Genomic DNA, 25,121 nt, shown 5'->3' on the forward strand with positions numbered 1-25,121 from the left:
CGCTGGTTACAGCCGGCCATCACAATGATCCAGAACAACCTCCAGGTCAACAACAATACCATGAATATCCAAAACAGCCATGGAACCAACACAATCACTCACACTGGAGTCTACAACCCAGTCATCATCAAGCCAAATGGTGACAGATAGACCCAACATCATGCGCAACATCAAGAACTTCTTTGGTTTGTAATAAACAACAACAATTATTACCCGTTTATGTCTATCTATCAGTCATTGTCCTATGAATTTGACCCATAAAGAAATTACCCCCCGAAATTCTTGTTACCTCAGGTGGGTGTTAGTTGGAATGACGCACCAAAGTCCAAAGGTGGTGCAACAATGTCGTGTCCACCTTCTTCACCAAATCAGTAGTGAACAATGGAAGTCACACATCATACGATGACAGAGTCTTGTAGGAATGTCAGTGATCAAATCAAACAACCTCATGACATGGAGCTCGTCGGTAGCTTCATTAGTAACACCAAGGTTGACATGCGTTGGTGGAGTAGAGATAAAAGATGTGGAGCAAGACGATGCAGAAGATGGAAGTTGTCATGTATGGTATTAACTGTGTCTATCTTTTTAAGGTGAAGGGAATTGCAGAGATCAGTCTCGCGATCAACGCCTGATTCTCCAGTAGCATGGAATTGTGGACAAAGCCGCCGTGCATGCCAGAGACAAGAACAAGGCTGTGTTGGGGCGACAGTGGCCTGATATGGATGTCCAGGTCGTAGAAGACAATGACAAACTTAACCAGCTTGATGAGGCCGAGCACCAAGTGAAAGAGTCGCTGGAACATGCCGATCCTGAGGCCAAATTCGCAAGAACAGTTGTCGGACTTGATCTTGAACCCGCTGAACTCAAGTGCAGTTATCGATGATGGCAGAGAGTCACGAGCCAGGATTGTAACTTGGTTCGACCCAAGCCGCAGCTGCTTAATGGATGGGGGCAGCGTGTCCCGCTCGATGATCCTTTCTAGATTGCTCCCCAGATCCAAGTAGACGACCGAGGCGGGTATCCTGTCCGCTGGGATGTTTGGGAAGCCGACCAGAACCAGCGACGTCACAGTAGACGGGATTGTGTATTCTGGAATGAGCCGGTCCACTGGTCCAGCGTTGGGGCTTAATTCCATCTTGAGATGAGTGGTGCCGACTGGAATCGATCCATTGCAGAGCGATTGTTTCAGAATGACTTTGAAGCAGAAAGTGACTACAGAAGCTGGAATCCGAATACTGTTGTGCGCTCCATATTGATATCTACAACTTAGCTCTAGATGTTGGAGAGAGTTTGGCAAGGCGAGAGTATGTTCATATGAGTCACGCACAGGCAGACCAAGAGTTCAGCGTCGCACCGATCCAGGAATCAAGCCGGCAGGCAGGGGTGTGGGAAGTTGTCTCCAAGCTCTAAATGGGTGACAGATGGCGGAATGGAGCCTGGAACAAGTGGTCGGTTGAAGTTCATACCAAAATCCAGGTTGAGCACATACGATGGGATGACGCCTGGTGGAAGACAATCCATTGAACGCGAGTTCGACTTCTCTCCATTGTTATAGGCCTCTCCAAACTTCAGCCTGGTGACAGAGTCAGGGAGCGAGCCATGTCGGAGCGCCTTGTTAAAGGACATGCCAAAGACCAAGGTTTTGATCGATGGGAGCAAGCCTGGCGTCAGCTCACAGTTGAAGTCGCGTCCAAAGGTCAGCGATGTGAGCCCTTGCGGAAGACGTGGTACTGGCTGATTGAAGTACTTTCCAAATGTCAGGACACAAACACTGCTTGGGATTAATCGATCGGCAAGAGGATGATTGAAGCTTTTTGCAAAGCGCAAGTGAGTGATTGGTACCTGCTTGAAGTACCGTGATGGTCTGATCCGCATTCCCGCCTTGCATCGATAGACTACCCAGAGTAGTCTGCTGTTGGGAGTGCTTGGGCAGTCGTCGGTGTCAGAGTCGACCAAATGTCTATGCTCAAGAAACCTTGAGTGCGCCGCCACCGCAAGCCGCTGGTACCTGCTCATGTTCAGTGAGGTTTTGCCGAGGTAGGCATGGAGGTAGTGATTGGTTTGGTCTCCAGTGTTGGCATAGATAAACAGTCTATCGTTGAGCATGTGCAGTCTGATGTATTGTTCGCGAGTTTCAAACATTTGTTTAGATACCAACGACAAGCATATCTGGTCAATGTTGTCCAAACGAGATATAATCAATCGCAGAATAAATATCGGTATCATAATAAGTGTATCTAACTAAATAAATAACTAAATAAGTTAGTTGCTTCAGAGTAATCTGCTTTTGTCCGTCTCCTCATCATTATCTCATTTCTCCTTAAAAACACAAGACAACTCATAGTCATCTGACACAAGTTCATGTTCACCAAAGCTGTTGCGCAACAAGGAACAACAAAATATATATAAATTTATAACAATGTATTATTAGATGAAGTACTGCCAAAGTAAAATGATTCCAAATCCGGGTTCACTTCAGAGTCATTCTCAGAGATTAATGGAGGGCCACAGTCCTGATCATTGTGGTTAATTCTCAACCTTGTTCACTTTGGTCTCGGACTCATTGCCATCCTCATTGGTGTCTCTTCCACGTTTCTTGAGAGATGCTTGTCTATCCTTGTATTGTGTGAATATTGATTGAATAGATGCGTTGGACTTGTATGCTGCCATTGTAGCCACGCCCTTTAGTTGGAATGACGCACCAATGTCCAAAAGGTGTTGTAACAATGTCGTATCTACCTTCTTCACCAAATCAGTTGTGAACAATGGAAGCACTGTTGATTTGATTCGTGTCCTATCTCCAACACTGGCATGTTTGAGGAAGCAGTCCAACATTGAAATGTTGTCTGGATGGCGAGCCACCAAGATTGTCTCAATCAACTCACACAACAAATTAATCGTGGAGGTGTCCACGCATACAACTCCTGCGTGAGATTCATCGACTTAGAGTCGAATTCATTTTTGTGTGGCAGATTATTTATCAACTCGTGAGGACATGTTTGGTTGTTGATATGAGAGGATGAATTATTGTTGCATTATTTTGAATTAAAATGTATGAGAAGGATGCAAGCAAGTCATTCTTCAAAGCGAACATATCATACAAACACATAACAGCAACACAGATTCATCGCCTCGAACACCTCATTGATTGATCACTGGCTTGGAGCAAAACACTCAATCGTCGCGGACCCCACATTGGAAGCCATCATGGACACCACCACGCAAAACATCAATAAAATGTTGAATAAAGCACTCCTTCAAGTGGTGGTGATCCTCCATTTGTGCACTTTTGAGACCCCTGTTGAGTGAGAGATGCACCAGAGGCCCCTCATTGGACCTCATGGACACCACCACGATAAAATTGTTGTGTACAATGGATCTTTGATGAATGACTTCTTTGTCGCCACCAAGTCGTTGAATGTTTTCCAATCGATTTCTAAAGGGTCAAGGCTGAGGATCAGATCCAGCAGTTCAACATTGCACATCTTAATGGAGTCCAAGTGGAAACGGAAATTGAATTGCTTCTTCATCCATGGTGTTGGATGATTATTATATATGTACCTGATGAACTCTGTCTGGTTCACTTTGATGGCACGTGCAATAAATATACACGGGCCAGAATCATACAATCGATCGCTCTGCTTCAATATTGATACCAACTCCACGTCCCCAATATATCCAATTCTTTCAAATGTCGTTTCGTTTGGTTTGACACCATGGTCCAATAGCTTCTTGAACATTGAGTACTGAGGACGACCTGCCATGGTCAGTCGAAGTAAGTTGAGACTTGATGGAGGTGTGTAATTCTTGAAGAGCAAATCGACCATGTCATGGTGGCCCATCTTAACAGCCAACTGAAATTGTTCTTCGAGATTGATTAATGCTGGCGCATTGTTGATCACGTATGACAAATGAGCGATGTCAGGGTATATCAACATGAATCGGATGACCCTGTTGGTGTCTGATACCAGGAACTGGAGCATCTCCAATGATCCTTGGAATGGTGAAACTCGTTGTACCATGTCCAAGACAACTCCCTCATTGAGATTGAGTTGTTGAAGTATCTTTAACTTTTGTGGCGAGTTGTCGGCGTTGAAGATGGGGTTTGGGAGACTGGTGTACACGATCGTATATGAGTCGAACAATGCAGTTAAGACCTTGGCCTGTGTCCAAGTACCATCTTGAATGACCTCCATCAGTATATTCATTTTATCCTTTCCATGCACAGTTGAGTCCTTGATCATCGAAACAAAGAAGGGGATAAGGGTACAATCTCCAGTCTTAATATAGCTTCTGAGGGCATCACCCTGGTTGATGCTGTATGTTGAATTGATAGGGTCAAATCTTGCCAATATGATCTTTATAACTATCAATCTGTACTGATCATCAACGAATGTGCCATCTCTAGATCCGTCCTCGACGACACCAACTATTGTCTCCATCTTTTCCTTTGATTGAGCAAGTGATTCAATGGCCTTGATGTGAAGTAGTTGGAGGTCATCTGTGATCAGTCCATAAAGTGACATTCTTTCAATGTGTTTCCAATACTGCTCCACAGTCGAACTCGATAATGAAGGTAGGTTATAAGATCTCAATGATCTAACCAATTGTGGACTGACCTCGGGGTTGACATTGACCTTGTTTGGTAACAACTCATCAATGAGTTGTTGGTCATTTGTCTTGAGGATATAATTGATTCTTGTGTGAGCAACAGATCGAATGATGGCTGGCAAACCTTGAGGAAAGTTGACAGAGGGCTCGAGCAAGGCGTCTCGGATAAGGCAGCTGTGTATAGTGAGTACCATTTTAGCAAGATCAGTCTTGTCGAATGAGTCACTCAATGAGATGTAGCCATGATCGAGGAGGAACTTGGTCATCTCAACCCTGGATTTAGAATAACACTAAATGATCGTCTCCCATATCGTCTGATGATTGATATCAAACTTAACTGGATGTGTCTGTTCCAACAATGTTTGAGTGATATGTGTGTTTCCAACTTTGATCGACTCTATTAATAAGCTAGAGTTATTGAATAGATGTTGGTATCGTTTATAAATATGGTCAAATGTTTCATTGTCCACTCTACATCTGATCATTGACATGATCTTTGAGAGATCCGGTGCATCAATGTGTAGGTTCCGTTTGATTCGGTCACGCAACAGACCAAAATGGCCATTTGAGACCATACGATCAAAGTTGGTCCAATGATGATACTTGAGCCTGTTCCAAGTAGTTCCAATCCATGCTCCTGAATCTGTCTTGGCGACATCTTTCATTAAAGTGTCTTGATACTGTGCATCATGTATAAGATGTATCTCGTTTACTATTATCCGAAATATCACTCTATTATTGAGTACTCTAAAGTATACTTGTTGATTATCTTGTGATAATGTTGTATTTGTTGACATTGTAATAAATCATTATGAGATTAAAATATAGAGTGGATCAAGTGCTCAACATCTTTATTATAACAATATAGTTGTGAACCGAAATTTCTTAAAATATCTAGAGATGAAGATATTTTGGTTTGGTGGATTATTAGAAAAATAGATTGATTGATTATATTTGACTGTTTGTACAGAAGGTTTATCTTATCTAATTAATAGTTAAAGAAATAAAAATAAGTAAATATATAGATTAGCTTTGAAACTATTAGAATATACTTATAATATTCAATAGAAATTATATTATCAATTGAAAACCATGTCTCCAAGTTGATCAAAAGTACACAGAAAAAACTCAGCTAGAGATAAATAAAAAGTACGCCCAAAGGGGGGCTCGAACCCCCGACCACACGGTTAAGAGCCGTGCGCTCTACCGACTGAGCTATCCGGGCAACTGTGAAGGGAATACATTTTTCATCGGTTAAGAGCCGTGCGCTCTACCGACTGAGCTATCCGGGCAACTGTGAAAGAAAAACATTTTATACCGGTTTTACATATGTAAAAATTCGGTTTTTAATTCAATAAATAAATAACTAAAATTGTAATTTAATTATTTAACTTTGATTCCCTCAATCTTAAAGTCTAACAAATTTTAACTTCACAGATTAATATAAGTTGGTTATAACCACAACTTCTTTGATTGTTTTATCCTGATGTCAACACCAACCACTCTGGTGATTAAAAGTAAGAAGGGGTTAGACGATAGTTGATTGTTATATTTTAAATGGGGGACAGTTTGTCTTGATCAACTCAACTGTCCTGGATACAAATACACCTCTATATCTGTTCTATAGTTGTTCATCATTATTATTTCCTTTTCCCTTTCAACTTAAACTACCATGAATATTTTCATAGTTTGTAAATTAATATTATTACTATCTACTCTTCATTATTCAAATGGACAATATCCTAAAGAATATAAAGAGTGGACCAATGGAACAATGTTTGGGAACTATATGGACTCCTCCAAATGGAACCCTCCAGGACCCTTTACACCATCAGATCAACTGATTATCACTGCCAACAATTGTTTTGTTACAGCAACAAGTGCAATATCAGTAGTTGACTCTTTGATTATTGGAATGAATAATACCAACTCAAACTCCACCTTGATGGTTAACTCATCCTCAATCAACGCCATATCAAATGTTACAATCAATAATGGATCATCAATATTTTTATACAACTCATCAATAACCACAAATTATTTTAATACTATAGGAAGAATGATTATTAATAATAATTCTAATATTATATTGAATGGATTATCATTATTCGCTACTACATCATTTACTCAACTATCAGATGAAAGTAAAATATTTATTCATTATATTACAATATTCAAAGGATTCTCAAACATATCTATTCTGAACGGAAGTTTGGAAGTCAATGGAAATGGAACATTATCATTTATTGATCAATCATTTATGTTTATCAGATATTCAAATATCAATAACTCCGGCTCAATCAACTTCAACTCAACAAATGATTCAACATTTATCCACACATTAATATCAAATAATGGCAATATTTCAATTAATAATGGATGGATAGAGTCATCTTCAATCAACAATCAAGAGGATGGTGTATTTAATATAAGTGGAATAGTAACATTATCAGATACATCAATAAGCTCTACAGGAAACATTAATATTGTCGCTGGAAACATAACTGCATCATTGGTGACTTTGGATGTTGAAGGAGAACTTGAAGTTGGTGGCGCATTGTTCACAAGCTATCATAGTAGATTCAATCTAATCATGGGTGACTCTAAGTTTGGTCCAAACTCCTCCATCGCTCTACACAACACCACAATCTACAACTATCAACTCTCCACTCTCATATTGATTAACTCATCAATCAAAGTTGATGGTGATAGTGAGATTGTAAACATGGGAACAATTATTTGCCAGACCAGTATCATTAGAGGCCCAAACAACAGTTCTGATCAATCGCCTGTCATCACAAATGTTGGAAGATGGTACTCTAATCCACTCAGAGCACCGGTTGACATCCAAGTACCATTCATCAATCATGGCAGTATGTTGTTATCCAATGGTGTGGTATCATTCCAGAGTTTCAAACAAGAGCTTGGTGTTATCATTTTGGATTCGATCTACATCCTGTCCAATGCCATTGTAAGAGTGGAAGCGGGATCAATTGTTGGAATAGGACGTATTGGAAACACATTGAATAACTCTGGTACACTTGGAGAATCATATCAATTCACCAAGATTGACATTGATGGAGATTGTCACCAACTACCAACATCTACTCTTCGCATCATGATTGACACTGATGATCAATCGCTTGGTATGTAGTCATTGATATGAGCCATGATCATTGATTGATAAGTATATTAACTTGATGTCCAACACCATTTCCTCAGTGAATGTGAGTGGCGATGTATATCTTGATGGCGCTCTGTCGATTCGATTGGGCTTGGGTGTGCCAGTGGGTCAAGAGATAGTCTTCCTCAAATATGAATCGATAGTTGGTGACTTCCAATCAGTGGACATTCGTACATTTGATGAACTTGGTGATGACATGGATGAATCAACGTGCCAATATCAACTGAACAGAGGTGAGAAGTCATACTCAATACTCGTAACACAGTGTACTAGTCAAGTTGGAGCTGATGGTGGTGGTGGTGGTGGTCATGGTGGTCCAAGTATGATAATAGTTCCAACTAATGTTGTCATTGGATCAGTTGTTGGCGTTGCATTCATTGTACTAGGTGCTGGAACCATCATCTACTTCCGTCACAAGATTCAACGTAACCTCAAGTACTACATGGAACAGAGAAGAGCATCATCCTCCAAGCATATCGCATTCACCTAATCTACTTCCTATTGTAAATATGTATTAATAAAGTTATTAATTATCTCTATCGTTCACTTGAGAATGAACCAAAGCATGTACTCCCCCCTTCACTTTTGTTTTAAGACAAACAACTTCCAAAAGCATGTACTCCCCTTCAATTTAGTTCAACCATACATAACTTATAACATTATTGTTCAAATAAGTTGTAGTAGTAATAGTTAGTTAGTAGTATGAGACAAGATATACTTCAATATCATTGGTTTAAGCTCAATGTTGTTGTTGATCAACAACATGAAGGTGATGATCAAGGAGTGACACTTGAACATCCTCAGTTACAACATCCAGGCGATACACTCAAGCATTACTTGTTTGTTTATAGATTAGACAAGTACAATAGATTGAGATACAAAGATCTATCATCAGATAGTGACAGACAACAATATCTATGTTATCCAACTGGTAGACCAGAGACATTGACTGCATTCACAATCAAACAACCTTCGATCTCAAACAACAACACTGCATCATCATCAACTACATCAACTTTACCAAATGCATATGTATCGACATCGTTTGCAAAGAGATTCAGATTGGAGCAGGATGATATTATACATGTCAAAGTGACACCAGTTTCGGCCGTCACATTGGACAGGGTGGTACTGTTGTCAAATGATCAGCTGTCATTCAACAGTGCAGTGATGGATGATAGTGCTAGCGGTGAGACTTCAACGAGGAAGAAGTATCAAGCCAATCAATCATTCAAGAGTCATTTGATTGAAAAGTCCGTCTTGTTCAATCAAGGATGTTCATTGCAGATTGATAATGGACGATTATCATTCGATGTGATGGAGTGTAGTCCAATGCTCCAAGGTTCAATCGACTCTACGACGACCATCATTGTTGTTGGACCCGATGAAGCATCACAACTTCGCAAGCAACAACAAGGAGAAGTCGCATCACCAATCAATCAATCAATCACACAACAACAACAACAACCAGCATCATCTTTGGCATCGAGCAATCTTAGGATATCAAGGTTCATCATTAAGCCATTACCATCACCACTGTTCCACCTCAACCCCAACGCCAACAGCACGTTGTTGGACAACAAGGTCACACTTAGACAGTTACCAACCATCTCACACGACATCTTCTTGTCGCTGGTTGATCCCACCTACAACTACCTCTGCGACGCAATCGTAACACTGGAAACACTAAAACAATATAAACTGTACCATGGCAATCAGATCAAACTAAAGTCATTGGTCAACGACAGCGCCAACAAGAACATTGTTGTCAAGATCTTCTCGATCATGGCCTTTGACGACGATCAATCATCCCTGGTCAAACAGCTCCAGATCGAGGATGGCTATCTCTACCTCCCACCTCTCTCCCTATTCAATCTTGGCATCGACCCCAAGGCAGCGTTGTCCATCACGCCACTCGGCCCATTGCTCTGTTCGACAAACAAGACTTCATCGACGACGATGCAAGCTGAGCTCTCGAGCAAGACAGCATTCCCGACGGCCAGCAAGATGATCATCTCACGAGTCAAGTGCAATCGATCGAGTGGTCTCGCCACGTACACACATCAGCTGGGTCAGTATTTTGACACGGTGAGGATCATGAAGGAAGGTGATTTGTTTGCTATCCCCTTGGATTACTCGGATGAGTCGACAACCACGACAACAACTCACAAATCATCGATCTTCTTCCGTGTCGAGTCCATGCAGGCATCGGTCACTCCTGATGAGGATGGCGACAATCTATGTGTTGTGGACAAGGAAAAGACCACACTCATACAGGAGGGCTCGTGCCAATCACTCCTTCCCGGTCAATTCCAATCGTTCTACAGTCGCGGCGAGCAGACCGACTTCATTGTCTACGATCAAGAGTTCAAGAGGCTTGTCGAGCTCACACTGCCATTCTTCCACACGTTCGACTTCAACTTCAACTGCACCATATTGGTCAAGGGCGCACCAGGCGTGGGCAAGCGCACACTCCTGCGACAGGTGTCCAACGTGCTCGGACTGCACATATTCGAGATCGATTGCTATCAGCTGTACAGCTTCAATGAGATGGAGAAGGAGTTCAATCTGAAGCGCATATTGGAGGAGGCCGCCGAGGCCGTACCATGTATGCTGTTGCTGTCCAACTTTGACGTGCTGGAGCAATCGCCATCGTCCATTCAACAGGAGAAGAAGGAGTCCAACATCCCCAATATACTAAAGGATGTCATGCAAACCATCAATGACAAACTATCAATGATGGAAACCACTTTGACCATGAACTCTGGCTCAAAGGGATCAATATCCACAACACCTCCTCCACCTCATCCATTCATTGTTGCTGCCACAGTCAAGTCCACAGATGACATGTCTGGAAAGCTTAGAAGTTGGTTCAAATATGAGATAGCACTTGATGTAAGTCCATCACTGGATTCATTCCAATAAATCAATCAAACTAACACAATCGATCAATCACTTGTAGGCACCTGATGAGACACAAAGACTAAAGTTGTTGAACAACATATTCAAGACTATACCGATCAATCACTCTGTGTCTTTGAAGAATGTGGCGATGAGGACTGCTTCATTCCTGCCACTCAATCTAAAGAACTTGGCCGAAAGGTCTGGCATGCGTGCTCTAAAGAGAGTCCTGAATACAGAGAGGCATGTATCCCCTCTTCCTACTCATCCACCACCTCATCCCATCCTATACTAACATGTTATGAACCACGACGACACAGATCAATACTACCAGAGGAGATATGTAACTGTGGAGTCAATATAATCAATGATGATATTTCTGATGCATTGACCGAGATGCAGGGCTATCAATCATCGTCGATTGGTGCTCCAAAGATTCCAAATGTGAAGTGGGACGATGTTGGTGGCCTCGCCTCTGTAAAGAGTGAGATCATGGACACGATTCAACTGCCGTTGGAGAACCCACATCTCTTTGCCTCGGGCATTGGCAAGCGCTCGGGCATCCTGTTCTACGGCCCGCCTGGCACAGGCAAGACCCTGCTGGCCAAGGCCATCGCCACAGAGTGTGCGCTCAACTTCCTCAGCGTCAAGGGACCCGAGCTGATCAATATGTACATTGGAGAGAGTGAGAAGAACATTCGAGATATATTCAACAAAGCTCGACAGGCCAAGCCATGCATCATCTTCTTTGATGAGTTGGACTCGCTTGCACCAGCACGTGGAAATGGCGCCGACAGTGGTGGAGTGATGGACCGTGTCGTCTCTCAGCTGTTGGCCGAGCTTGACGGAATGCAAAAGTCATCCGACGTCTTTATCATTGGTGCGACCAACCGTCCTGACCTCCTAGACCCATCACTCATGGTCCCAGGTCGACTGGACCGATTGCTCTACCTTGGCATCAGCACAGACAAGGAGAATCAACTCAAGATAGTCCAAGCGTTGACCAGAAAGTATGTGTCACACGATCACTCAATCACTCAATCACTCACTCATGCATCCATACTAACTTGTCCCCTTGAACATAGGTTCCATCTTGGAGATGATGTGGACTTGAAGGCCGTGGTGGAGAGATGCCAAATGAACTTGACTGGATCGGACTTCTACGCGCTTTGTTCGGATGCACTGGCCAACTCAATCAAGGACATGATCAATGCTTTGGAAGCAAAGAGACAACAGAACAAGTTGAGTGATGAGGAGCTGGAGAACGAAGATCAACAGGTGGTCGTCTATCAGAAGCACTTTATGGATGCGGTCGACTCGCTTGTACCATCGGTGAGCCAAGACGAGATGGCCTATTACACCAAGGTACAGAAGCAATTCAGTGCAAAGAAGAAATAACAACAGACTTTGATTGATGGAATACATTATCCTTAGTTTATTCAAACATAGGTTTGGCCATCCCATGCTCGGATAGGCAGGGACAGGCTAGTCATCCACATGATTGCTTTGCTAGTTTAGTTTAGTTGTTTGGTTGGTTAAATATGATTGATTGATTGGTTGGTTGAAGTTATGGATAGAGGAGGGGAGGGAGAGAGAGGGACGATGAATCAAGGACGGGTGTACACTGAATTGATTCTGTGCTGTTGTTGGATGTTTTGTTGTTTACTGTTGTTGCTAACGTATGTTACTGAAGGGTTTAGAGAGCCTTGCCCAAGAACTTTCTCTTGGAGAAACAGATCCACCACTTGTTTGGTCTGGCTGGCTCGGTGTAGCATCTCTGGACAAGACGAACACCACACTCAAGTCTCAACTGAGTCAATGCTTGACGCATAGTATCGGCGGCTAAAAGGTAGTAGGTAGTGATGGAAGATGTCAGTGACTACAACAACAACAACAACAACAACTACAATGATGTGTGATAACAGATACATACCATCACGGGTGTTTGGAATGACAACCAAACCTCCAAGTGGGAAGGCAGCCTCACCTGGGACAGAGAATTGCTCCTGAGCCATGGTGAAGAGTTGCTTCTCGGCGTCGGCCTTGCTGAGGTTGGCGATCTTAAGAAGACATTTGGTGATGTACAGAGTGAGGTAGATCAGGACACGATCTCCGTTTCCTTGGACCTCAAAGTTGCGGAACAAGATGTTGGCCTTGAAGAAGTCCAAAGCCTCATCAATGCAATCAACTGAGTTTGGATCTGTTGTTGTTGTAGTAGTAGTAGTTGAATTGAGTCAGTTCATATTCAATCAATAACTCGAGTTGATGATAGATGCTGCTGTTGCTGTTGTATGCTGCTTATTCTTTGTATCGCATTCGCATCATCATCATCATTATCATTTAAAACACATACCCGCCTTTGGAGCTGGTCCCTTGTGGTTGGTCTTGATTGGCAAGATTGGGAAGTTACCAATAGCACGGTATTGGCTCTCGTCTGCGTTGAAGTTTGAGTGATAGACCTGTATTGTTCAATTGTTTGTTGTATGAGTATCGATAATCCAATTATCTTTGAATGCTGTAGTTTGCTAAATGATCGCAATCATCTCCTGTAATGATTCATTCATTCAGTTCATTCATTGATTCATACCATTGTTGTTTATTATTAATCTACAGGGATATGTGTGTTATAAATACAAGATAATATATATATATATAATGATATGATTGAATTGATGATGATGATAATAATATTGAAGTCTAGACTAGATAGAATGATGAAGGGTATTCAGGACAAAGTGGTGTGTGTGAGTGGCTTGGGTATAGAGAGGCAGCAACTGGTCCAGTCTGGTCAGGTCCATACTCTCTCACAAAATGAATGATAGTGATGGTGTGTTCATCCCATTCAATCTATAAAAATTAAAAATAAATAAATATACCCACTTCATTTGATTCAGATTTTTCACATCACTCTCATTCACAAGAAGCCATCTGGATGGCTTGGCTTTTTGTTGAAGTTTGTTGTGTTGTCATCCATCCATCCTACCTACATTAATTGAAAGTTATGGTCAACAAAGGGGCATTGCAAGTGTAAGAGTGTAGACTATTCCATGTAATAGTATCTCTATCATAACTTGGACATTGTATATATTTGTATAATACAATCCAATATAGATGATTATAATGATCAGGTTCTGGCAACAATACAATGACAAAAGAGATCGATGGGAGGAGGTCGAACTATAAAAGCGGTGTTTTTTTTGATTTAATATATATATTGTATATATGTATATGTATGGTATACTAGTCTATCTAAAGGTCAATCAATCATGGTATCACATTGGTGATTGAGGTATTATTATTATTAATGGTGGATGGGATGGGATGGATGGGATGGGATGGATGGGATGCTGAGCAAGAGAAAGTTGATGTTGTATTTACAGACTATTGATGGATGATGATGATGAAGTGTTGGACGGTGATATGCTTATTTAGGTAACTCTACACCTTCAAAGTACTTGTGATTTAGAGCTGCCTGTGCGGTAATTCTTTGACTTGGATCATATTGGAGCATCCTTTGAAGGAGGTCCAATCCATTGGCATCCAATCCGTGAACGATGGATGATAGTGGGTGAGGTGGATGCACGGGGAAGTCCGGCTTGTACTCTGGCAACTCCTTGATCGTTGGCCATATCGCTTCGTTGGGTGTGCCCATAATCTTAAATATTCTGAACAACTGATCGCTTGTTCCAGAGCCCGGGAACAATGGTCTTCCAGTGACCATCTCTGCAAATATACATCCTGCTGACCATATATCGATTGGAGTCGAGTACTTCCTGGAGCCCATCAATACATCCGGTGCTCTGTACCAGAGTGTGACGACCTCGTGCGAGTACGTCCTCACTGGAATGCCAAATGCTCTGGCCAGACCAAAGTCTGCCAGCTTCAACTCGCCTTTCCTATTAATCAACAGATTCTGTGGCTTGAGATCTCTGTGCAACACTCTGTGCTCGTGACAGAATGCCACACCTCGCAGCAACTGATACAAGAATGACTTTATCGTTGGCTTGGCAATCTCTCCGCCACACTCATCCATGTACTTCTTAAGATCCTGATCAAGGTATTCAAATACCAATGTCAACTTCCTCTCTGTATGAATTACATCGTACAATCTGTTGGATGGATGATGTTAGTTCGACTTGCATCGCTTCACATCATATCTCACCATCACATACCTGACAATGTTTGGATGCTTCAGTTCCTTCAACAATGATATCTCTCTGATTGCTGTGCAGGGCACTCCTTCGTCTTCAGAGTCCAAACGTATCCGTTTGAGAGCTACAATATCTCCAGTGTCACGATTCTTTGCCTTGTAGACGATACCATATGTACCCTCTCCTAGCTTCTCAATCTTTGCGTATTTCTCCATATTATATTATAGTTATTGACTCTTCTTCAAGGTATTCCTACAATATCTATGTATATCTAAATATTATCAATATATGTCTGTTCAACTAATTAGATTGATTGATTGATTGATTGATTGATTGTTTGATTGATAGTGCTGTCTTCTGGAGCTTGACGAACGAATGCTGTTGTTGATGTTGTTGCGCTACTGTATATGTGTGTCTGGATGAATGAATGAATGAATTGAATGGAAACAATTTATGTATTTGTTCACAAAGCGTAGAGTGGTGAAGAATGAATGAATGATGTGAGCTTGAATGTGTGTGAATGAGCAGTGGACCGACAACATTGATGTGCTGTGATATATACCCTCAATCGATGATCATCATCACACCAACACATCATTCAACTCAACTCACACTTCATTCCATTCGCTCTCAATATGCATGTCTTTATCTTCTCCCTCTCTATTCTTTCTCAGATGAACAACACAATTGTGTATGTTTGTGTGAGTTTGAAAGGTAATAATAATACATACTTTGAATTTGATATATTGTACTTCTCTATTACATGTAGCAGTAATTTGTAAATTGAATAATAATTAAACATCGAGGTAACTTCACGAGACAGAGTCCATTCACCAAAAGGAAAGAGAATGGGGACCAAATTTGGTTCAGAGAAGCCCTTAACATTCATTCATTTGGGCCATGTTCTGGAAGCTCTTGGACAAGGTGAATGAAATGTCCGTCCGATTGATTGATTGAATGAATGGTTGAACTTGGCTCGCTGCTAGCGGTGGCACCGTGGGTAATGAATGTGTTTCCAATCATCAATCTATTGATTTATATTGATTGGAAATGTATATTCTATGTTCTATTCTATTTGTACAACAAAAGTATCTTGATTGATTGTCTTGACATCATTATATCTTTGTATTACTGAGCAGATGAAGTAACTCGCCACATATCGCCTTAACCTTATCATCAGCCTGTTGAAAGTTGAATGCCTTTCCTGTATCAAAGTCCATCTGTGTAAAGAATGCTAGTATCTGTGTGTTGTAAAGTAGAGTAAGATTATTATTATTAATACATCTGAATGATATGTTGTGTTTCGAAACACATACTGAGTCTCGGACCAAGTAAAATGAGAACATGTTACTATCACCTCTAATATGAATATGTTGTACCTCGTCTTGGTATTGAAGTGTTGCACCTATAATCATAAAGTATGTACAATGTTAGTGCTCTGCATCTTTGCTCCTCGTTCATTCAACATCATAACCATACCAAATGTTATAGCATAGGTCTTCAGTTGATGTATAGTAGTTGTAAGGTCTTTCTCTTTCTGTCCAACTGTACTTGATGATGTTGTTTCGACACTTGATTGATTGATTGATCATTGTAGAGTAGGGTGTCAATCATTGATTCATTCATACATTCATTCTTTCGATCAATCAATTAAACAATGTGACCTACATAATCTCTCCATTCTTGTCCATTATAATACAGTTTGATGTCATTGGAAACAGTAATTGAATCTCTTTCAGTTTGTTCTGCACCTGTTTTAGTAGCTTTGGTGCTATTGCTGCATTACTTCTATTACAGTTTGTCATTTCTCTATCTCTATTTATCTGTAATTATATATATGTTGAATGTTCTCTCATTCATCGCTTTGACAACTTTTGAAGCACTTTCTAATCTTTGTTTGTTTTTCGCTAGGTGTGTTTGTGTGATGTGGGAGATGCGTTGATTGTTCTGTTGATCTACACAACCCAAAAAGGACATTGTGTATCACTGACCATATTAGGTTCAACAGATATCACATGTCATTCAATCATTACTATTTATATACATGTCAAGATCTAAACACATTCTAGAAAAGGAAATGTTTAAGGAGGAGGACATGTACATGGACTTCCATTCACAATATCCTTCCTATACTCATTCATTTATTCATTCTTTCATTGACATGTCCAGACAGATAGAGATAGAGATAGAGAGTTGGAAGCAAGGCATATAACATTGCCAAGGAATGATGAATAGTAATATAGAGTACATTGATGTTGACAAGGATGATGATAATGATGTGGTACTGGAAGAATTAGACTTTGAGTTTGATATTGATGTTGATGTTGGACAGAATGTAAAGAATGAACAACAGGGAGAACAAGGAGAGATACAGATTGATATTGAGGAAAACGATAATGATGATGGCGATTCGATAACTGTATCACCAATGTTTCCAAAGACTCCATTGCAACCACAGCCACATCAACATGGAAGTCCAGATATTGACTCATTCTTTGGTAGCAGTGGTGATACTCCTATTATACCCAAGGATCAACAATTCCAACCTCCACAACCACCGACATCATTATCAACAACCAATGATATGTCGATGGGTCCACCACCAGATACTACCCACATTGAATTGGATGACTTTGAGTTTGACCTGGATGATGGTGTTTGCACTCCAGCTGGATCATCAATGACCACCACACACAATGGTAATTGTTCAGTTTGCAACCAACTATTCCATGTATATCTAACACCTATTTAATGCAGAGACACCATTACTACCTGAAAGACCAATTCACCAGAATGACCTAGATTCATTCATAGGTATCCTGTCAAGGGATACCATTCACAAGGCCAACAAAAGTACTACCCCAAACATTGGGGCTGCTGTGGCATACACACCCAAACATCAGTTCTTCAACCAAGTCCACTACAACATCCACACTCATCTGATCAAATACAACTCATCACTATTGGCACTTCTACCAACAATATCGCATCAACCAATAGTTTCACTCACCATATCCAATCTACTACATCAACATCACCAGCGTAGACATCTTTGGATATCATCCAACTTGGGTGACCAACAATATCTTGAATCAATATTCTCCAAAGAGGCACCGCCAGAGTCTTTCCAGGTGATCAGCAATCAACATCAGTCGGTCCGATCTGGTACCCTAATAGTATATATCCAACGTGATGTCTTGGCATTCATGATCGCCAATAACAAGTATGTATATCTATATTCACCCAATAAATCAATTATACTGACTTATATGAATGAATCAATGATAGGATCACAGTTTCGAACTACCAATATATCTATTATGACGCATGTGCAAATGATACCATGTTGTTGGATGAGAAGGAAAGGTTCCAGAAGTTGACACAAGGTGCAGGCTCAATCATTTTGTTGTCTAACCAACATCCATCGTAAGTTAAAAATCCACCTCATTGTCGTGGAACTAGGCTGACTAACAACAACAATCAAACACTCACTTTAGGGACTACTCAATGTTTTGGAGATGCTTCAAGATAGAGGTATGAATGAATGACCGACCGAAGCACTACAATTTGACTAACCGTTATCCAAATAGAATGTATTCACATTTGTAATGAATGAGAACTTGTATCCAAGACTCAAGGATACAATTACATTGGAGATCAATGGTATGAATGTTTATGGTGTGGACTCTTAGCTTGGCCATTAGTTAACCATCCCATAATCCATTAGTTGCAATCAAGACCATCATTGGTGAGATTGAGAGGTGTATCATGGACATATCATATCGACTACAATCCAAGCAGGCAAATATCCAACCTTTGAAATGTCTTCCACTCAGGTCAATGCTTCCAGGGTACTCTCAAGATCAAGATGTTAGACATTTCCAATATCTGAACAATCTACTACTTCGACTGATCAATCAAGGAATTAGTATAACAAATGAGTATATCAAGTCACATCCTATTGATCACCAGACTGGTAATTACTTGGAACATGATAGGTGGATAGCAGGTCAATCACTAACTGAATCATTCAATCAATCTATCAAATATAGATTCTATGAAAAGGTTGTTCGAGACCATTGATATGAATTGTTCAGAGATTGAGGCTGGCATCTTGAACGATCACATCAAGTATGACAAACTATTGAGTATTGTCAACAAACACTTCAAGCAATATGCAGAGAATCCAGTATCCCCACTGAAGGTAGGATTGATGAACACCGTCCTTCAGGCTAATCAATCTGACCATTACCAATTCCAACATCTAGATATTGATCCTTGTAAAGGACGCCACATCAATTGGAATGATTACAAAGATTATTCAAAAGACTGAAGGAATAGCAATATATCCATTGACCACTCAATCAATGTATGTACAACTATATTTGTTTGTTCCTTGATGGATTGATCCAGAGACCTGACATGTCATATTGATTTGGAAAGGAATCAATCCATACCACTTAGAGCCAATTGTATAATATGTTCACTGGATGATATATGTGGACAACAACGATCAATCAACTGGAAGGGTTACTCTGTCATCATTGAGTTTGACTACTTCACTCATGATCAATGCCAATATCTATCGACCTACAATGTATACAATCAAGCCAAGTATGTGCACTCATTCATTCATCCAAACAATCAACCAAATCAACTAACTTACAAGTTCAATCAACTAAAGGATTTACAACTTTGTGTTGGACATCAACTCTGTTGCCATTGAGTTTGGAGAGGACAGACAGTTCAATGAGATGCATCATCTACTTCGAGATATATACTTTCCATGCCACAATGATGATGTGATAAGGAAGAATACGTATGAGCCAGTCAACATCAAGAAGATGTCACTCAACAAACAACTGGAACAACTTGTTAGAAAGCAGACAAAGGACACCTTGAAGCCTGACAACAATCACAACACGGTGCTTGACAAAGAGACATCACTACACCTATATCATCACATATCATTGGTCGCTGGAGAGTCTATATTGAAGCGCACACATATGATCAATCATCTGGAGAAGGAGTACAATATGACATTGATCGAGCGAACAGTCAAGAATGTGGACATTGTGTTTGACGAAAGAAATGGACTGATGGTGGTCGACCACTCCATGCGAATGGACAATGTCATTGATGCATTGATAGAACTATCACTTCAATTCAATGTTGTATGGATCATCATTGAGATGGACGAGCACAAATTGTTCTCGGCACAGAGCAAAGATGCATGTCGTCAACTATCAAGCATCCTAAACTTCCTCCAATGCCGTGTGTACATTCGCTACACCTTCTCATATCAACAATCAGCCCTGTTGATCAGGGAGATCTGCGAGTCAATACCAAAGGATAATTCAACATGGGAGAATGTAAGTTGAAGTTAATCTTTCATTCAATCATTATTGATTGATCACTAACTTTTGATTGCAAAGTCACTGGAGACATGGTCAAACAGGAGATGGTTGATGGATTTGGAATCCAAGCATGAACGATTCCTAAATAGGATACCAGGATTCAATCCATTCTCTGCACAGTTGATACTTACATGGACATCACTCGATCACATACTTTCATCAAACATTCAATCATTGCAGAATGAGTACAAATGGTTGAGTAACAAGTCATGGGTAAGTAATTGGTTACGCGACCACGATGAACAATAATAATAATATTGACTTGGGCCAAAATAATAGAGATACGCCACAAGGATATTAGGAATACCTGAGAGGATTGAGGAACAACATACCAATCCAACTTCAACAACCAAGGTTGTAAAGAAGCCAAGGCTGACATTAACTGCCCCAACTCAGAAGCAACATCTTACATTGAAGCCTCAACCACTATCACTTCAACCATCACTGGTACAACCTCCACATCCACAAATATCAACGACAGCCTCACAACAACCATCATCACATAGACAGACCACCAACCAACGTCCAAGACTATCACTCAAACAAGTGGATCCTAAACAAACAAAGATTGATCAATACCTCAATAAAAGACAATGAGTCCGAGAGTGAGCCAGTAAGTGATTTGGCGCCAAATTTTGCATTATGGCTCATATCAGTTGTTTACCCAATAATGATCACATCAAGTGTATGTTATGTTTATTATAGTTACCCGCCATAACTTTGAGTTATAACTATTCCAATGAACCCATCAATGATCTTGTTATCTACGTCATACATCCAACCAAACAAACACATTCATTCACATACACATCAACACAAAGAAATAAAATCAATTATGATTTTTAAAAAGTGATGTTGTTGTTGTTGTTGTTCTAGTTGTTGGAAACACTGAAGGAGGGTTGTTTATTGTTGTTCGTGTTGTGACTTCTCAACAGCTAATACTGTAATTTATTAAGATTACTAACTAATCAATCAAGGTTTCAAAAGTATACATATATTAAATCATTCATTACTTGATATATATAGGTAAGATTCATACTTATACAACTACAACAATAATTACAACAACAATCACAACAATGAAAACAATGACAACAATGACAGGATCACTCTCATATCTTATGCAACGATAAGTTACTGCATAAACATCTCACACTCATTCATTCTTTCAATCTACAACAGTTCGATGTTCATTCGAATCGACGCGAAGTCCCCAGTGAACAACATAAACACTCATACACTCATACATCACATCACATACATACACATATTCATACATACACATACATTCATACGCACATACATATATATCTTATCCTCTCTACATACTTGTCGTCTCTTTTACTACCGCATTAGGACATTTATCTTTGGACTCGGCAACTGTTGGCAGTCTGATAACTGTCACACGGACAACCCCCTTTGTTCATTTTTTTGAATTCAAATTCGAACAACAACTGCTTCATTCATTCCCACACAAACACGAACACTCAACACAACCAACCAAACAAGTGCACTAACATTGTTCCTCAGTTCAGTTCAGTTTAGTTCATTCAGATCCGAGAGAGTTGAGCTCATTGAGTGAACAACAATCGCATCGAGCGTAATCTCATCTATATATACATTCATATATATATCAACATCAATCAATCAATGGTCAGAAGCCAACATACTACAGTCAATCAACAATCGACTGCAGCGACGGCAGCTGCAGGATTCCAAAAGATAACAGCCTCAACCAATATGAACAACAACAATAGTAATATACCATCATCTATGATGAATGGACATAATGTAGCGGGTCATGCAAGTTTGGCAACAATACCAATGCATCACAATGGTGGTGTGACGCCATTCAGTGATATGATCAATCACTTACAGAGATCCAATTTTGCCACCAATGGTAATGGCAATGGCAATGGCAATGGTAGTGGTCCATTTTCATCATCTCCACCATTCCCGCTATACCCTCCAGTCAATGGGATGTCCCTGCCACCCATCTCAATGGCCACGGTCACCAATGGTATTGGTGCCGCCACAACTACCACCCCTGGCAGGTCCATGTCAATTGACGACGTCAACAATAACAACAACAATAACTACAACATGACCATCAATGACAATGATAATGATAATGAGGAAGACGACGAATATTATGAAGACAATGATAATGATGACGATGACGCAAGCAGCACAACAAGCACTAGCACAGGCGCAGGTACGGCCACAGGCAGCACAGGTTCCAAGGGCAAGAGGTCCAGCACACGCATAGTTTGGACACCGTTCGATGACCAGGTACTCAAGCAGGCGGTCGACGAGTACAATCATAGGAATTGGAAAAAGGTGGCTGAGCGTCTGCCTGGTCGCACCGAGGTGCAATGTCATCACCGATATCAAAAGCTGATGATGACCATCACAGTCAAGGGCTCATGGACTCGCGAGGAAGACGAACTGATCAAGAAACTTGTAAACATATACGGTCCAAAGAAGTGGTCTGAGATTGCTCTTCATCTCAAGGGTCGCTTGGGCAAGCAATGTCGAGAGAGGTAAGTCCTTGGTCCTTGCTTGGCATATCCAAGATCACTCACTCACTCAATCAATCACATTAGATGGCACAATCACTTGAATCCAAACATCAAGAGAGATGCATGGACTGAAGAGGAGGATAGGATCATTGGTGAGAAGCACGCAGAGTATGGAAACAAATGGGCAGAGATCGCCAAGTTCTTGCCGGGCAGAACGGACAATGCCATAAAGAATCATTACAACTCATCAATGAAGCGAACAAAGAAGGGTCAACGACAGGACGCCAGGACCAACAACAAGAAAGACAACTCAACCAAGAAGCGCAAGTCAACATCTACATCAGAAGACGGTCATCATCAAGCCAATCCATCAGTTGGCAACGATCCACACCCAATGGGCGACCCACTCTCCCTGGACATTGCATCACTCCAACAATACATCCTTTCAGGCAACTCGCCAAAGTCAATGTATGTACCATCCTCCAACATACTCATCGTCCAGTTACTAACTCTTTCCAAAGGCCCAAGGCACCATCACCTTTGAAGCTAGTATTCAACACACCTGGCCACGGTAACAACTCACACAACTATGTTACCGGTCAACACGTTGACCTACATCAACTGGTATCTCCCATCAAGCTATATTCAAACTCTGGACTACTCAAGAAGAAGGCGAAGATTGACTTTTCACCATCGGTAAGTCGGGGAATTGTCGCGTGACGCGTGACATGGGAGGCTGAGGCCATGAGCTCATCGTCTAACACACACGCGCTCAACCAGAAACAAACGCCAGAGCATCAACAACAACATCAACTACATCAACAACAACAACAATATCCAGACAATAGTATATTCTATTCACCTATTCAGAGGGCACATGACAGGTCGACAATGGCCGCAGACATATCAGAGTTCTCACCATTCAAGTCAATGTTTGGTACACCAAGTGGATCGGGACAAGTCTACGACTATGATCCAATGAAGACAGCAATGTTCAGTCCTTATAAATCACCAATACATCATCAACAACAACAGCATCAACAGTACTCACCTCTATACCACCTGCCGCACAACAACGGACTTTTATCATCATCATCATCATCACCATCACCAAAGAGTAGACACCAGTTGCCAACGCCATCGTCACTGCACGTCCTTCCCACGCCTACCTGGAGCAACAACACAAGCGGCAGCAACGCCAACAACAATGGTATACTCAATGGTGACATGGACGCACATCGTTCAAAGCTTGGCATCCACATGACCGACAGAGGCGTCGACAAAAACCAGCTCAGCACAATCAACTCGAAGCTCAGAGGTGAGCCCAACTACAACAACATCAGTGGACTCAATGACAACTACTTTGTACCAATGACACCTTTCAAGGACACGACATCCAGCTTTGTGGACTCATTGTCGCTCTCTGACATTGGCTCGATGCGCTCATCAATCTTGTCAACGCCCGGATCATCAAGGGACAAGTCGCGCATGTCTAACAAGCCTCACCTGCCTCTATCATTCAGCAGTAGCAGCAACAACAGCAGCTGTGTGAGTGGGCCAGCTTCATCAACCAGTTTCACTATGGACGATCAATCATCGTTGTACATAATGGAGTCGAACAACAACATCAGCAACATCAGCAACAACAGCAACAACTTATCCCTTATCCAACACACCACTACCACTTCCAACTCGAATGATTGTTCATTCGAGGCTTTGCGACGACTGAGTAATGACTCTAAACAATCGATATTCAATAAGGCCAGGAGGATATTGGAGAGCACCAATGACACCAACAGGAGTCAGGACCGTATCAACATCTCTGACATCCAAGTTCCATACACTCCAATATCCACATCACATCACTATCTTGTGACACCAATCACAAAGGTACCCTTTCCAACCAACACCATCGCCACAGTATCTTGATATCTTGATGGATGATTGATTGATTGATTGATCATTATTGTACAGAACCAGAACTCCTACCTCCTTCTCCTTCTCATTCCCCTTCACCATTTACATGGATAATTAATGGTACCATATCCATATATCCAATAAAGTTATATCCTATTTATGTTATGTACATCTCTTATTCATTCATTCATTCATTCATTATGACATGGACACAGTCCACAAGAATGAGGTAGTGGGTAAAGTAGGAGTTAGGGTTGAAGATGAAAGTTGAAGAAGAGTGTGTTGAAGCGAATGAAGAGGGGGAACTCGAGAGATGCAAAGAAGTTGATGTTCACAAGAACATAAATTAAACATTAACAACACGCCATCCCCATTCATATTCATATTCATACTTGTACATAGACATAATAGTTAATAC

The 25,121-nt window shown here is 41.0% G+C and overlaps 10 protein-coding genes across 10 annotated transcripts; 4 read left to right on the top strand and 6 right to left on the bottom strand.

Moving 5' to 3' along the window:
- Positions 1-577: 577 nt before the first annotated feature.
- Positions 578-1,135, bottom strand: SAMD00019534_052910 (hypothetical protein; the record flags this gene model as incomplete). Its single annotated transcript, XM_012899762.1, has 1 exon — positions 578-1,135. One exon carries the CDS (start codon positions 1,133-1,135, stop codon positions 578-580), a length of 558 nt encoding a protein of 185 aa, XP_012755216.1.
- A 207-nt stretch (positions 1,136-1,342) lies between these two features.
- Positions 1,343-2,106, bottom strand: SAMD00019534_052920 (hypothetical protein; the record flags this gene model as incomplete). The annotated part of the gene is made up of 2 exons (XM_012899763.1): positions 1,343-1,406; positions 1,490-2,106. The coding sequence occupies 2 exons, from the start codon at positions 2,104-2,106 to the stop codon at positions 1,343-1,345; spliced, it is 681 nt and encodes a 226-aa protein (XP_012755217.1).
- A 1,232-nt stretch (positions 2,107-3,338) lies between these two features.
- On the bottom strand, positions 3,339-4,877 carry SAMD00019534_052930 (hypothetical protein; the record flags this gene model as incomplete). The annotated part of the gene is made up of 1 exon (XM_012899764.1): positions 3,339-4,877. One exon carries the CDS (start codon positions 4,875-4,877, stop codon positions 3,339-3,341), a length of 1,539 nt encoding a protein of 512 aa, XP_012755218.1.
- A 2,609-nt stretch (positions 4,878-7,486) lies between these two features.
- Positions 7,487-8,285, top strand: SAMD00019534_052940 (hypothetical protein; the record flags this gene model as incomplete). The annotated part of the gene is made up of 2 exons (XM_012899765.1): positions 7,487-7,757; positions 7,834-8,285. 2 exons carry the CDS (start codon positions 7,487-7,489, stop codon positions 8,283-8,285), a joined length of 723 nt encoding a protein of 240 aa, XP_012755219.1.
- Positions 8,286-12,392: 4,107 nt separating this feature from the next.
- On the bottom strand, positions 12,393-13,581 carry SAMD00019534_052950 (hypothetical protein; the record flags this gene model as incomplete). Its single annotated transcript, XM_012899766.1, has 4 exons — positions 12,393-12,538; positions 12,630-12,896; positions 13,050-13,155; positions 13,573-13,581. The coding sequence occupies 4 exons, from the start codon at positions 13,579-13,581 to the stop codon at positions 12,393-12,395; spliced, it is 528 nt and encodes a 175-aa protein (XP_012755220.1).
- Positions 13,582-14,120: 539 nt separating this feature from the next.
- On the bottom strand, positions 14,121-15,062 carry SAMD00019534_052960 (hypothetical protein; the record flags this gene model as incomplete). Its single annotated transcript, XM_012899767.1, has 2 exons — positions 14,121-14,805; positions 14,869-15,062. The coding sequence occupies 2 exons, from the start codon at positions 15,060-15,062 to the stop codon at positions 14,121-14,123; spliced, it is 879 nt and encodes a 292-aa protein (XP_012755221.1).
- Positions 15,063-15,962: 900 nt separating this feature from the next.
- Positions 15,963-16,652, bottom strand: SAMD00019534_052970 (hypothetical protein; the record flags this gene model as incomplete). The annotated part of the gene is made up of 4 exons (XM_012899768.1): positions 15,963-16,088; positions 16,164-16,252; positions 16,327-16,418; positions 16,516-16,652. 4 exons carry the CDS (start codon positions 16,650-16,652, stop codon positions 15,963-15,965), a joined length of 444 nt encoding a protein of 147 aa, XP_012755222.1.
- Positions 16,653-17,074: 422 nt separating this feature from the next.
- SAMD00019534_052980 (hypothetical protein) lies at positions 17,075-18,539 on the top strand (the record flags this gene model as incomplete). Its single annotated transcript, XM_012899769.1, has 5 exons — positions 17,075-17,546; positions 17,605-18,070; positions 18,136-18,273; positions 18,345-18,381; positions 18,438-18,539. 5 exons carry the CDS (start codon positions 17,075-17,077, stop codon positions 18,537-18,539), a joined length of 1,215 nt encoding a protein of 404 aa, XP_012755223.1.
- Positions 18,540-18,931: 392 nt separating this feature from the next.
- SAMD00019534_052990 (hypothetical protein) lies at positions 18,932-20,861 on the top strand (the record flags this gene model as incomplete). The annotated part of the gene is made up of 6 exons (XM_012899770.1): positions 18,932-19,051; positions 19,116-19,216; positions 19,312-19,461; positions 19,532-20,219; positions 20,445-20,477; positions 20,544-20,861. 6 exons carry the CDS (start codon positions 18,932-18,934, stop codon positions 20,859-20,861), a joined length of 1,410 nt encoding a protein of 469 aa, XP_012755224.1.
- A 1,227-nt stretch (positions 20,862-22,088) lies between these two features.
- SAMD00019534_053000 (hypothetical protein) lies at positions 22,089-24,715 on the top strand (the record flags this gene model as incomplete). Its single annotated transcript, XM_012899771.1, has 4 exons — positions 22,089-22,807; positions 22,871-23,254; positions 23,308-23,482; positions 23,567-24,715. The coding sequence occupies 4 exons, from the start codon at positions 22,089-22,091 to the stop codon at positions 24,713-24,715; spliced, it is 2,427 nt and encodes an 808-aa protein (XP_012755225.1).
- Between the last annotated feature and the right edge of the window lie 406 nt (positions 24,716-25,121).

The sequence above is a fragment of the Acytostelium subglobosum genome (genome assembly GCF_000787575.1).
Source record: "Acytostelium subglobosum LB1 DNA, scaffold: scaffold9, whole genome shotgun sequence".
In the NCBI taxonomy this organism is placed as follows: Eukaryota; Evosea; class Eumycetozoa; order Acytosteliales; family Acytosteliaceae; genus Acytostelium; species Acytostelium subglobosum.